Here is a 15,453-nt window from a genome sequence, read left to right as displayed (position 1 = left end):
CTAGATAGGGCAGGGGGGTGAGTGGGGCAGGGAGGGGGCATGGGGTCAGAAATGATGGTGGAATGTGATGGACACCATTATCCAAATACATGTATGAAGACACGAATTGGTGGGAACATACTGTGTATACAACCAGAGATATGAAAAATTGGTGCTCTATATGTGTAATATGAATTGTAATGCATTCCACTGTCATATGTAAATAAAAAGATTGATATAAAAAAAGGAAATGTTGATTGCTAAGAACATTTAGAGAATTGCTGGTATTAGAAGTTAGATCTCCCAGGACAGTTTTACTAATATATAATGTTATCTTTCCCAGATTGCTTTCATGTAGTTAGAGTTTAGATAAATACTCGTTTTAAAATTTCTTTTTTTTTGAATTATACTATTAAAGTTAAATGATTTATTATATTTATTTGAATAGTTAAACAATGCAAATTAAGACTTAAAAATAACATCAAAACTTTGTTTACAGATGAGAAATATGAGGTTCAGGAAGGATTAAGAAAACAGAGTTAATAAGAAGGAGAGTCTTCCATTTCAGAAGGGTTTTCCTTTGTCATATTGAAGCTAGAATTAGAGAGGCAGTCAGTGTAGATAGGTAAACTGAGTCAGGTCGGATCAAGGAGGCCAATTTGAGTGAGTCTGGGAAGTTGAAGACTGTCCCCTGAGGGATCTTATCAAGAACCTGCCCCTGCTCCAAACTGTTGCCAAGGTAATCTGTCGCAGGATTTCTCCTCCCTACAGGGAGCTATAAGGTTGTTACTGTGTCTTTGGCTACTCCATCCTGCTCTTCCCTCTTCAGCCCACCTTTCCCACCTTTTGGCCATCCCAAAGAGCATTCCTGGGCTTAGTGGCCTATACAGGAAGGAGAAAGGAGTAGGAGGCAGGAGAACAAAGCAAGCATAGGACATATAAAAAGGGCAGAACACCTAGCTTCTTGGGATACCATGATACCAGCTATGGCCCCCTTCTCCCTCCTGGAAGAAGCCTCTGTTACCCCTTTTAAAATAAACCCTGCTTTATATGCTTGCTCAGCGTGCTTCTCTAATGTTCAGACTTAAACATGTGGGGAAGCAGGACTCATCACTGGTAACGGGCGGTATCAATATGTGTTAACAGAAAATGATTTGAGTAGCAGGGCAACCTATTTCACTGAAAGGTATTAATAGTTCTAAGGGAGGTAGTATGAAAGTAGAAAGAACACAATATTTAAAGTCAAAAGACCTGGCATTTGCAGGGTGTACAAGAAGTTTGCACTCCTGTAATCCTAGTAATCGGGGAGGCTGAGGTAGGAGGATCTCAAGTTCAAAGCCAGCCTCAGCAAGAGTGAGATGATAAGCAACTCAGTGAGAAAGATCCTGTCTCTAAATAAAATACAAAATAGGGCTGGGGATGTGGCTTAGTGGCCCAGTGCCTCTGAGTTCAATCACTGGTACCCAAAAAACAAACAAACAAACAAAAACCTGGTACTTTAAGGCTCTGCAATAATAGCAAATTATTTTTTTAATCTCTCATTCTCAACTTTTACCAATTATTAACATAGGGATTGGGTTATGTCAATGTTTGAAAACTAGTGGTCTGCAGAGAGAAAGAATTTGACCCCTAAGATGTTTTGAAAATTTTCATAAAATTCTGAATGTTTATATTTTTTTTCTCCTTTCCTTCCACCTTTCCTCCCTCCTTCCTTCCCTCTCTCTCTTCTTCCCTTTCTTTTTTTTTAAACTAGAAATTGAATCCAGGGCACTTAACTACTTAGCCATATTGCCAGCCTTTTATATTTTCAGTTTCACTAAGTTGCAGAGGTGAGATTTGAACTTGGGATCCTCTTCCTTAGCTTCCTGTGATGCTGGGTTTACAGGTAAACCCTACAGAGCCTGGTTTACCTTTTCATAAAAAATGAAAAGTCTTCTATTTTAAAAAATAAATTAAAAAGCTAATAACCTATATTACAGTTATTCCAAAAAATAATTTTGCACTTTCATATAAATCTAAATACACTCTTATCTTATTACTTTGCAATTCTAGTCCTGGGGTATGTTTATGCAAGAAACCATATAAAAATACTTACAGCAGTTTTCTTCATAAATTACCAAAAAAACTGAAAAAAAAAAACTTCAATGTCCTTGAAGGGGTGCATGATAACCTAGCTATGGTATATCCATATAATAGCCTACTACGCACCCCCAAATAGAACTCTTTGGTGAGCAGCAACTTAGCTGACAATCAAAGGCCTTATGCTGGATGAGAGGTTCTATACCTTGTGACTCCATTTATCTGACATTACTGAAAAAACAAAAAGCCAGTGATGGAGAACAGATCCGTGGTTGCCAAACGTTAGGGGTAGGGAACAGAGAGCAAGCCACAAATAGCTCAGGGAGTTTTCTGGGATTGATGAAAATGTACTTAATTCTGATTGCAAATAGTAGTTAAGTAAATCTATTCCTGTGGTAAAATGGATAGAACTATATAATAAAAAAGAAAATTTTACCATCTGCTAATTTAAAAGATTCAATTAGGAGAGAAGATAATCCTGTCTGGATCCCAGAGCTTTCTCCAGTGGACCTCACACTGCCTGATTTCCAGCAGTACTTGGTATCTTTGGCCAAGTTCTTCCTTCTACCTTTTCTTAGATTGCCTTTCAGGAAATCATACTTTTCAGGTTTTCCTCATACTTTCCTGGACATTTCAGCCTTTCCTGACCTTCTGTCATATTCTAGTTGCCAGGTGCAGAGGTCACCAGCCTCAGTTCTCTGTCCATGCCTCCAGATGCTCTCACTTGGTAGGTGATCCCATTCTTGCTTATGGCCTAACTACTACTAACCAGCCTTGCCTTTTATAAACTTCTAGATTGTTCTATCTAGATAGAATATAGGCAGAAACTGCCCACTTCTCAGATCTATTTGATCTCTCAAACTTCACACAATGAAGACAGAATTCATGATTTCCAAATATACCACATCTCACGGTCCAATACTCTTTTTCCATGGAACTCCACATTTTGGAAGTAGTCATTCCCATTCACCTCCTTCCGGAAGCCCCAAACCCAAGGGTCTTTGTTGACTCCTCTTTTCTTTACATTTTATTAGTAATACTCAGTTTCACTTACAAAATAAATCTCAAATCTGTCCTTGCCATATCTGCTGCTATTTCTCAATTCAATCCACCACATAGCTATACTGGATGCCTAAAATAGAACTTTTACATACCCACACACACCCACTGTCAGCTCCCTGAAGTGTAGTTATACTATTGGTACATTGATAATTGATAATTGTACACAATAGTGTGATTCATTGTGAGATGTTTGTACATGCATATGACATCATTTGGTCAATTTCATTCCCTAGTACCTTCCCTTTCCTTTCCCTTCTTTCTTCCTTGATACTCTTCCTCTGCTCTACACTTATCCTTTTTATTTTCATGAGATCCCTTTTATCTCTGTAGCTTCTACATATCAAAGAAAACATATCACCCTTGACTTTCTGAGACTGGCTTGTTTTGCTTAACATGAAGTATTCTAACTCCATCCATTTTTCTGCAAGCAACATAATTCCTTTATTCTTTTTGGCTAAAGTCACATGGACCTTTTTTAAAAAAATGAATATCATAGCACCTTACTGCTTATTCACAACTACCCCTAATGCCTCCTCATCCCATTTAGAATAAAGTCCTAATTCTTGCTAACTTTTGCCCTGGCTCAATGGCCTTGTATGATGTGCCTCCTCCTACTCCCTGCCTACCATTCTGATTTCATTGCTTATTTATCTCCTTATTCACCACTTCTAGCCCAGACTGGCTTCTGACCAGTTTCCTGAACCCACTAAGCTCAGCCCTACCTTAGAGTTTTAGTTCTCACTGTTCTTGCTTCTTGGATCTTCTTTTCATTACAAACAGGCTGAATATCCCTTATCTGAAATGTGTGGGACCAAAATGTCTTCCATTTTAAACTTTTCAACTTGTAGAATATATACTTATATATAATGAGATATCTTGCAGATGAGACACAAGTTTCAACACGAAAATCATTTGTTTCCTAGCCACTTTATATGTGTGGCCTGAAGGTAATTTTACGCAATATTTGTAGTGCACCTGCGCTTTGATTGCATCCCACCACATGGGGTCAGGTGTGGAATTTTCCACTGTGCCATCATGTCAGGGCTCAGAAAGTTTCATATTTTGGAGCATTTGGGAGTTTGAATTTTTGAATTAGAAAGAGACAACCTGTATTATCAATATGTGTTGTGACAGAACATATTTATTTGATAGCTCTTCCATTTTCTATCTCTTCTGTATGAATTTACATTCTACAAAAGGAATGTCTGACTTGTTGATCATTGTGTCTCTAGGCTGAGAACAGTGTCTGGCGCATGGTGGGTGTTCACAAAGCACTTGGTTAGTTGAGTCGGAGAATCCAGACACATTGACAGAGTGCTTGCTCCTTTTGGGCAACACTTCATACGAAGTAAGTAGTAAGTGTCCTCTTTAGAACCAGAATTCCCTCTCCAGTTCAACACAGTTCCCATAGCTCTTTATTTCCTCATACTCAGCCTTCTTTACACATTTCTATTTAGTCTTGTGCTGGTCCCTGGAGTAGATTCTACTTAAAGTACCGGAACCTACAATACATTTTCCAATATGTATCAGAGTTTCAGGAGGGAAATCAGAAGTATCCATCTGAAGAATTGAATGTGGACTCATTTCATTCTTGCTGGTTTCCTGTGATATTGCATCAGTACAGTTCTATGTCTTCTGATAGTAATTTAGTACAAATTAATGATAGTATAGTAACCTCTTTAAAAAAAATCTGGGACTAAGCCAGGCATGGTCATGCACACCAGTAATTCCAGCTAATTGGGAAGCTAAGGCAGGAGGATTGCTGCCTTGGTAACTTAGTGATATTTTTTCTCAAGATAAAAACTATAAAGGTCTAGAGATGTGGCTTTGTGGTAGATCATCCCTGGGTCTAATCCTCATTGCCGAACAAAAAATATATATGTGTACAAATATATGTACACACACACATACATGTGCATATATGTATACATATGATTATGCATGTGCATTTGTATATATATGCACATGAATAATCTGCTTTATACATATATGTGTATATGTGCATAGATGTATATGTATATATGTGTATATATGTATCAATATGACTAAAACAAGTTCAAACTCGTATCTATAGCGGCCTACTAGAAGTAATTGACATTTTGAGTTCTTGATCCACATGACAAATATGGCTTAATATCATACTGTTTTTTTTTTTAAAATCATACTAAAAAATGATCCTCACAGATTCCCATAGGTAGCAAATACATTATTTGTAATAAGTATTCATAAAACTCAATTTAAACAGTATTATGCATGTTTTTGAAGGAAGGCTTGTCTAACCATGCTATGTCTGGAACTTTCCAATTTCTAATTGGAAATCAGTGAGAGGTACTTCATAGCTCAGTGTGAGGATATAGTGGTTATACTATAAAATGTTTTGAGACCCTCCTCAAGAAATTACATCAATATAAAACATTGTTTTCTAGGCAAAAGGTAAAGTAAGTCCCCTAAAATACGCTTGTTAGATGATGGGCAATAATTCATTATTAAATATTACTATGCTCTGGAAAGATTTCCTCTGCATATAGGTTTTGAAACACCTCATAATACAAGTTTTCACCAAGAAAGCTTTATATGTGAGTAAATACTGAGGTCTGGTGATGACTTTGGGAATAACTTAGCCAAATAGTCACATAAGGGAAATGAAAATTAAAATATATTTCTATTAAATGTAGTCAAGTATAGGGCAAATTGCTTTCCCAGCTAAATTCTACAGAATGTCTATTGTTCATAAATCATTACCAATAATTATCCCCTCTTTTATGATAACTGAGAATGCACCACTCAGACTACAAAAGGTTTATTTCATACATTTGTAAATATATTCACCCACTCAAACTGTGTCCATATTTAAAAACCAAATATTAAAAATAAAGGAAAACCCATCAACATTTTTCTCTTCCTGAAAGGATTCCTTAGGGTATTCAGGAAAAGACTGACTTTAGAAGTTGTATCTTAATCAGTAGTCAGTTTTTCCTTGCCATCTTATTTAGTTTGTTCTTTAAAAGGCAAATATCACCTTAGCAAAAACTTCAGTCTACAAACAGTAGAAATATACCAGAAGACTTGAAGGCCACACTGGCAAACCAAGAACCACAGAATTTTATGCAGCGGAGACTAATGAATTCAGTGACCTTAATAATATCTCTTCAGGAGGGAGCTCAGTTAAAAATGCTAAAATACATATTCTATTAATCACCATATCTATGCCTCTTCTTGGTTAACAACAATAAAGAGACATGTAATGTATATAAACAGATGATGAAGTTGAAAGGGTAGTATATATAGAACTGAAAGACCCTCTTTCAAACCCAAGTTCTGTCACTTGCTGATTTTGTGTTATTGGGTTTTTGGCTTTAGTGTTGAATGGATAGTTTACAAAGATGGGAAAAAACGGAGAAGAACATCTCTGGGAGGTAGACTTGTAAGCAGCAGTTTGGTTTTGGCTCTATCAATTTTGGTTTTAGAAGTCATACAAATGAAGACATTGAGTATATAGTTAATTATATTCATATGTAGTTTAAACAAGAGAGACGTTGGAAATATTTGACATTGAAATAGAACACAGATGGAGAGGAAAGTATATTACTGCAGAAAGGAAATGAGAAATTTAAGAAGACTGAAGGTAGTCCACTGTGTTGAAAGATGCTGAGAGGCAGAGGAGTATAAAGCCAGAGAAACTGCCATTTAATCTGGCAACATGGAGGTCTTGCCTGACCATGGAGGGGTAGAGATGGAATCCTGATTAGTATGGGCTGTAAGATGAGAAAAGAGAGACACTGATCATGGTCATTAAAAATTTTGCTGTGAAAGTTCTACTGGGATGTGGGCCCATACATGTGAACATACTTTCAAGATAGAAAACACTTGACCATGTTTCTAGGTTGAAGAGAACATTCCAGAGGCAGAAATGACTATTCAGAAAAGAGGGAGATAATTGCAAAAGCAAAGCTATGGCGATGTTAAGAGATAATGGAATCTAAACAAGATGGCTTTTGATAGAAATAAGGCCAACTCTTTCATACTAATAGGAGTGAAGGCTTCCCCATGTGATTCTAGGGGAGACTGGGGGATTGTTGGTAGGATAGATTGCCTACATTTTTGGATGAGGTCAGAGTTAAGATGGAATAAAGGCAAAAGTATGGAAAGATTGTCAAAAAAAGATTTGGAAGAGCAAAGAGGGTGAAAGTGATATATTCTGGCATGATTTGTGGGTCCTGCCATGCTGCTTAATCATCTGAGTGTTACAGCATGAAGTTTAAAACAAAACCAGTTAGCACGTCTATGCTTTCAACACAGCAAAACTCACCTGCTAGGGTACAGATATGGAATAGAGAAAGCAGGGAAGAGGGCATTCAGAGAAGGTAGGATCAGAATATGGAAAATTTTATTGTCGATGGATGAAGACCACCTAAGAGGTAGAGATGAAGAAATCTGTCATAAACAAGAGAAAAACGTCTGTCATTTGAAAAAGAGGGTGGAAAAAAGTTGAGATGAATAAGGATGGGAAATACTGAGGAAGAAAACTTGAGGAATTTGTATCAGATAGTTCTAAGCTAAGTGAAATAGGAAATGTATTCATCCACAGATGAAAACCAGTAGGGAAACCACGGTTTCCAACCAACAGCAGCTACTACAGTGAGCTCAGCCCACTAACATGGCAACATATCCCTAATAAGGGGCATATTAAATTGTGTAACTGGACCTAGATAAGGAATAAGTTAAGGTCAGAGGACATGGATCAGATTTATTTGAAGAGAAGAGGTAGAGGGAAGAGTGAGAAAGACGGGAAAGTAGGATGAGCTGCTTAACCAGGCAAGCTGAGTGGAGATGGGGGAAGGAGGAAAAAAGCCAGTGTGGAAGACAGGCACCTGGTCCCCCACTGAGTCGAGCATGATATTGCAGCCTAGCATGTCTCCTGCAGGATGGTTCCTTCACTCCTTCTAGTTCCTTTGCCTTCAGTTTTACATTGAGTTTTGTAGTGATTAATAAATAACGCATGGCAGCAGTGATAAAGAAAGGCACTACTTCACAAAGAAGAGCTCTCAAGCCCAAGAGTCCCAAGTCAGAAACACTGAGAGCTTAGTTCTTGCTCACCCACATGGCAGATCATTACACCAACCATTTTCTTCTGACTCTGAGCCCCTCTTTCTTTATCCGTAAAATGGAGGGAGATGGACTTCTTAGCCCTCACCCTGATCCTACCCCAGGGGGAAATTGTCAGGAGATTCTGCTTTGGCAAGATATGCAGTATTGTTCTTCTGTTTACTGCATTTATTTAGTACCAGTCAAACATACTTATTTCCTGAGCAGCAGTTGTGGCCACTTACTGTAACACTGATGTCCATCAGCTCCCAGCTCAAAGCCAGGGTCGCAGGCACAAGTGAAAGACCCCACTGAGTTCACACAGCGATGACCACAGTGAGCAAGCCCTTCGGTGCACTCATTTATATCTGTAGAGAGAGAGACAATAGCCATGTCTTAGCAGCTCTAATTAAGACTTCTTTGTAAACTATAAAAATAAACTACCCTTCCCCCTCCATTTATCCCCTAGCATACAATGAAGGGTCAAATACCATATGGGCTCCATATTCTTAGTATGAAGAGGGCATTTATAAAAACCAACTTTCTCTTACTTCTACCTTTGGTCTTATGCTCATAAACACTTCTAGCTAGTAGAACCTACAATTATCTATTATTTTAAAAAAAAAATAAAAGAAAAAAAATAGGTCCCTCAATAATACAGGTAGAAGTTAGTTATTAAAATTTGCCTTTAGGAATATATATCACACTGTTAATCAAAAACAGCACTGCTCTGGTTTAAATTAGACAATATGTGTGGCTGCTGGCAAGGCAGGTTTGGGGCTTTTATATGTAGCAATCCAAGGTTTATGTTGTGCAAGGGAATGTTACAGGCAGGCCATGTGAACTCTGGAACCTTCGCTCTTGGTGTTGACCATTAATTCTATTCAGTATGACTTCAGTTTTGAGGCGCAGGTAATTTCTGCTCCTTCCTCTTAAAGTGTCAGGTCTCATCATGATTTTTTTTTACTAGTATTTCCTCTTTCCACTGTCCTACATGTTTCAAACCAGGGCACAGAGAGGAATACTCATTCTTTTAATATGTTCATAAAAATCTAAATAGGCAGTAGTTTCAAGGATATATTTTATGGTTATAATGTATCAGATCTTAAAAGGTTGAAAAAGATGGTAGAGATGTATGTATGTATGTATGTGTATATATATGAATCTGTCTGCCTGCCTATTCATATTCATCAATTTTCAACTATTTAATAAGACCCTATTCTGTTCCAGGTGCAGATCTGTGGAAAGAGAAGTCTAAAGCAAAATGTTTTCCTTAGAATAGTAGGCTAACCGAATCCATAAAAACATTTTATCTTAGTTTTGGCTTAAAGGAATAAAGCAAACTTAACACTAATTTCTATGTCTAATTATTTTTTCAATTTCACAAAATGTTTATCAGTTCTGTAAGTCAGGAAACATTTTTGTATTTTCATAATTAATCTAAATAAGCTGTTTCTCATTACACGAAAATGTCATGATAAAAATGAAGGATTCTGCGATTTCTCAGAAGTTATTAAAACAAAGACTGTCCCACAGGAATGATTTCCTTTATCAGTCCTGGTCATGGAATAATTTATCACTTTCATCTTTGAATTGAAGTATGACTGTTTTGCTATTTCTGAGAAACAGAAATGTGTAACCTTGTATTTACAGAGTTTCTTTCTTTTTTATTTTAATTATTCCTACCTTCTGAGAACATTCATTTGCACACACTTGCTTTTCAAAGGTTATCCCCACCTTCTGCAGTCTATAATAAAAATCTCCCTGTGTGGTTATGAAAGGTTTTGAAATATTAATTCTAGAAGTCATTTCAGAATTAAAAAAAAAAAACAGAAAACAAAAAGCATTAATTCTGAAGCTACACAAGGTCTTTTTTCTTAATTGTAACTAAGAATTTCACTTAGTTTTATAGCATTATAAAAATACCTTTCAGAGTGATCAAATAAGAATTTAAATGTTCCCTTTTACGCAGAAATGAAAACACCTTTGCTCCTAGCTGTTCTGCCTATTCAAAACTGAGCTACCACAAAATTTCAAACAATTACACAATTAAGCCATCAGCTTCTGCTTCCTACCTGCACAGGCCTTTTTGTCTTCAGACAGCTGGTACCCTGGGTGGCAGGCACACCTGGCCACCCCATTCTCACTCTGACACATGTGAGCACATCCATTCCCACCTATGCAGGGGTCCATCTCTGAAAGCAATTAAGCAGTGAGAGTTTACAATTCATTCAGTTTAGAAAGATGAGCAGAGTAGAAGGGCAGACAAAGAAGAACCCAGCAGCCATAGAGCCCCTGGATTTCCCACGGAAAGGAAGATGGAAAGGACTCCGCAAAGACATTTCCCCATTTCCCATGGAACTTGTTCAACAAAAGCATTCCCATTTTGTGATCTGAACCTCAAACTCAGACTAATCTAAATGTAGATTAAGGCCAAAGAAGTATTAATTCATCGTCACCCTTCCACAAAGTATGCCTCCTGCTCTCTGGTATCTGAATTGAAGAACCAGCAGAGACTCCTTCAGATACCTCTTGACCTTCCCTCTGGCTCTTTCCACCTTTTCTGTTTCTATGAGTAAGCAGGCTCATCCTTAAGTAAAGCCTATTTCTTCTACTAGGTCTGCTGCCTTTGAACAAGTAGTCATGGGGTCAGGAGACTGCAGTCTGGAGAGATGGAGGGAGAGTCCTAGCTCTAGAAGGCATCCAGGTAGCCCTGAAGAAGCTGAAATGCCTCCACTGGAATTAAATCAGCTGGCCTCCTTTTCTGCTTCACTTGCTCCTATTTTAATCATTCTTAGTCATATTATCTGGAAATTCAAAGCAATGGGAAGCCACAGGACCTATCAGGAGTCTGCACAGAGCTTATTTGTCAGTTTTTGTTTAGTGACTCTGGCCTGAATCTATGAATATAGCCTTGCCTTGTCTTACAGGCTGCTGGAATGGGACCTCAGAATGTCCACTCCTGCCCCTGCCTGCTCCATGTGAAGCCAAGGCTTTATGAAAATATAAATAACACATACAGAACAATATACATTGTACTGCTTCTTAATTTTTGGATATAGAGGTATTGAGGTGAAATGTGGATGAATTTGGGGAGTATTACCATTTGAACAATATCTTCTGAAGTATGAGCATGTTTTTCCTTTTATTTAGACCTTCAACATTAGTATTTATTTATTTATTTCAACATTTCATAGTTTTCAGTATGTACATTTGCACTTCTTTGTTAAATTTGTTCCTATGTGTTTTATTATTTTTGATGCTGTTGTAAACGGAATTGTTTTGCAATTTCATGTCTGGATTGTTCATTGATAGTATATTGAAATTCAATTTACTTTAATGTGTCAATCTGGTATTCTGCAGCTCTATTGAATTCCTTTATCAGTGTTAATGGGATTTTAAATGTACTTCTAAGGGTTGTCTTTTTAAGAATTTTTTTTTGTTTTTTATTTTACTATTTAATTGCACAAATATACTGGGTACAGTGTGATTAGAACTTTCTCTAGAGAATATGATATGCTATGTGGAAAAAAATATTTTGCTTTTCTTCCTTCCCAAACTGGATGCTGTTTATTTTGTCCTTACCTTATTGCTTTAGCTGAAACCTTCAGTATGATGCTGAATAGACATACCATCTGAATGAGCTGACACCTTGTCTTATTCCTTATCTTAGAAGGAAAGCTTTTTTGCTATTTCACAATTACAAAATTATTATGATTGATTATATTTATGTTTTTTAAAATAAACTCCCTTCACTGGAATGAGGAATTTTCATTCTATTACAAATTTGTTAGGTAATTTTATTGTGAAACAATATTTAAAATTTTAAATTCTTTTTTTCACCCATTATTGATATGATCACGAGGTTTTTGTCCTTTACTTGTATGGTTTATTACAATAATTAATTTTTAGATATTTTATTAATCTCTTTTCCTGAAATAATTCTCACTTTGGTATACTGCATAACACTTCTATATGTTGTTGGATTTGATTTCTTTGTATTTTGTTGAGGATTTACATATCTATACTCATAGGGGATATCAGTCTACAATTTCTTTCTTGCAATATCCTTGGTTTTGTTATCAAGGTGATATCATGGTATGAATGTGAAGTGTTTCCTCCTTTTCTATATTTTGGAAACATTTGTGAAAAATTTGTATTAGTTTTTTTTTTTTTTTAATGTGTATTGTCATTCGCCATTGAAAAAGTCCTTGCCCAGGACTTTTCTTATTGGAAGCTTGAAAATGAGTAATTTAATCTCTTTACTTATTATATGTCTAATCAGATATTCTATTTCTTCAGAAGTCAATTTCAATAATTCTTGGAATTTGTCTATTTCATTTAAATTTGTTGTTATAAAGTTGTTTGTAACATTTCTTTATTCTACTATTTATTTCTGTGGGGTCAGTAAACAGGATCCAGCTTTCATTCTTGGTTTTAGTAATTTAAGTCTTCCCTTTATTTTTCTTCATCTGTCTAGCTAGGAGTTTATCAATTTTATTGATCTTTTCAATGAAACACTTTTGTTTTTGTTTCATCTGTTGTTATCCTATTCTCTATTTCATTAGTTTATACACTAATCTTTATTATTGTCTTCCTTTTTACTTGCTTTGGGTTTAGTTTGTTCTTGTTTCTCCATCATTTTGATGTGGGGAGTTGGGTTATTGGTTTAGATTCTTTTTCTTTTTCCACTACAGGCACTGGTAGCAATAAATTTCCCTCTATCACTACTCTTAGCTACATCCCAAAGTATTGTTATACTGCATATTTATTTTGACTCATCTGGACGTATTAGCTAATTTTCCTCATGATTGTTCTCCTCTGATCCATTGGTTATTTGGAAATATGACAACTTGCCTTAATAAATTCCTTTTAAATGTAGTTTTAGGATGACAGTGAAATTGAGAGGAAGGTCCACAGATTTTCTATATACCCTGCTACAGTTTGGAACTGAAGCGTCTCCCAAAGGAGCACGCATAAAGTCAATGGCACTATTGGGAAGTGGTAGGACTTGTAAGAGGTGGGGCCTAGTTGGGGGAAGTTAGATCATTGAAATGTGACCTTGAAGAGGAAATACTGGGAACCTGACCCCTTCCTCTCACTTTTGCTTCCCAGCCACCATGAGTGACTTCCTCAGCCAAATGCTCCTGCCATAATATGCTGCCTTGCCACAGGCCCAAAGCAATAGGACCCATAAGACTGGAACCTGAGAAACTATGAGCCAAAGCAAGCATTTCTTCTTTTTTTTTTTTAGTTGATTTATCACAGATACTTATTACAGCAATTGAAAGCTAATACATACCCATGTTCCTACACATACACAGCCCAGAGTGGGACAATTTTTCTAAATTGGTGAATCTGCATGAACACATCATAGTTTAGCATTTACCTTTGGTAATACACACCCTGTGGGTGGAACAAATGTATAAAGCATATATCTACCATTATAATATCATACAGAGAATTTTCACTGCTACAAAAATTCTTTTTCTTCTGCTTATTCATCCCTTTCCTCACAGCAATTCCGGGCAACCACTGATCTTTTTATTATTGCCACAATTTTGTCTTTTGAAGAATGTAATGTAGCTTGAATCACATACTATGTAGCTTTTTCGTAGTGGCTTTTTTCTTTGTATTAATTATTATTATCAACATACATTAATTGTACAAATTAGTGGGATTCATTGTGATATTTACATCCATGCATTTACATCATGCTTTGATCATGTCAATCCACCCTTTTTCTATTCTCATTCCTTATACTCTACAGGCGTTCTTCCCATTTCACAGTAATCCCTCTCTTTCTTTTAGGTAATTTTTGTTTTCAGTTTCCATTTTCATGAAAGAGCATGTCTTTTGTGATACTTGTCTTTCTGTGTCTGATTTATTTTCTTGATATGTCCTCCAGTTCCATCCATTTTGCTGCAAATGAGAGGATTTCATTCTTCTTTATGGCTGAACAATACACCATTTTGTATATATCTGAGTTTTATATCTGTTGGTAGGCACCTAATTGTTCTAGCTAAAATTACTTAGCTATTGTGAATTGAGCCCAGTAAATATGGGCATGTCTCTTTTATAGGCTGACTTCCTTTCCTTCAAGTATATACCCAGGTATATGATAGCTGCATTATATGGTAGATCTATTTGTAGTCTTTAAAGAATCTACATGTGACTTCCATAGTATTGTACTAATTTAAATTCTCACCAACAGTGTACAAGCATTTTTTTTCTTTTTTTGTTTTTTTGTAAACTTCACATCCTTGCTGAAATTAAAAAAAAAAAAAATTAATTGGAGTGTGCTGGTACCTTGCTATAGTTTTTATTTGCATTTCCTCGATTGCTTATGATATTGAACCTTTTTCACATATTTATTGGCCATTCATCTTACTTCTTTTGAGAAGTATCTAGTCAGATCATTTAGCCATTTTAATACTTTTGTTTGTTTGTTTCAGGACTAAGAATTGAACTCAGGGCCTCTCTCACATGTGAGGCGACCATTATACCACTGAAGTATATCTCTGATTTTTGCTTTTGTTTTCTCTACTTCTGAAATCCTCTCGAAAAAAATTATTATTTGTGCCAACATTTTGAAGTGTTTCCTTTATGTTTTTCTTAATTAGTTTAAGGTCTTATATTAAGGTTCTTGATCCATTTTTAATTGCAATTTTTACAGGGTGAGATATAGAAGGTCAGGTTTTGATCTTCTGTATGTGGATATCCAGCACCATTTGTTGAAGAGATTGTCTTTTGTCCTGTGGAAAGTTTTTGGCAGCTTTGTTGAGAATCAGTTGGATGTAGTTGTGTGGATTTATTCTGTGGTTCTCTATTCTGTTCCTTCAGTCTATGTGTTCATTTTTATGCCAATACCATGCTGGTTTTATTACTATGGCTCTGTAGTATGTCTTGAAATCAGGTATTGTGATGCCTCTCGCTTTGCTCTTTTTGCTTAAGATTGCTTTGACTCTTTGGAGTCTTTTTGTGCTTCCATATGAATTTTAGGATTTTTTTCTAGTTCTGTGAAGAATGTCATTGGTGTTTTCATGGGGATTGCACTGAATCTGCAGATTGCTTTTTGTAATATAGCCAATTTAACAATATTAATTTTCTCAATATATAAACACAGGAGGTTTTTCCACCTTTTAATGTCTTTCAATTTCTTTCTTCAGTATTTTGTAATATTTACTGTAGTTTTCACTTTCTCAGTTAAGTTTATTCCTGTGTATTTTATTTTATTTTTGTGGTTAT

The 15,453-nt window shown here is 36.1% G+C and overlaps 1 protein-coding gene across 12 annotated transcripts in view; it reads right to left on the bottom strand.

Annotated features, from left to right (window-relative positions):
- LOC124078218 (multiple epidermal growth factor-like domains protein 6) overlaps positions 1–15,453 on the bottom strand; it is a 623,764-nt gene that overhangs the window by 104,455 nt on the left and 503,856 nt on the right. For all 12 annotated transcript variants that reach the window (XM_058572254.1, XM_058572255.1, XM_058572251.1 and 9 more), the window contains 2 exons: positions 10,281–10,400; positions 8,451–8,573 (listed from right to left, as the gene is read on the bottom strand). In XM_058572254.1, the coding sequence (XP_058428237.1) occupies positions 8,451–8,573; positions 10,281–10,400 (243 nt within the window). The remainder of the gene's footprint in view (positions 1–8,450; positions 8,574–10,280; positions 10,401–15,453) is intronic.

This window comes from Marmota monax, unplaced genomic scaffold, assembly GCF_021218885.2.
Source record: "Marmota monax isolate L192 unplaced genomic scaffold, Marmota_monax_Labrador192_F-V1.1 WCK01_AAM20220418_F8-fsc00110, whole genome shotgun sequence".
Lineage (NCBI taxonomy): Eukaryota > Metazoa > Chordata > Mammalia > Rodentia > Sciuridae > Marmota > Marmota monax.
This window is presented reverse-complemented; position numbering and strand designations above follow the sequence as displayed.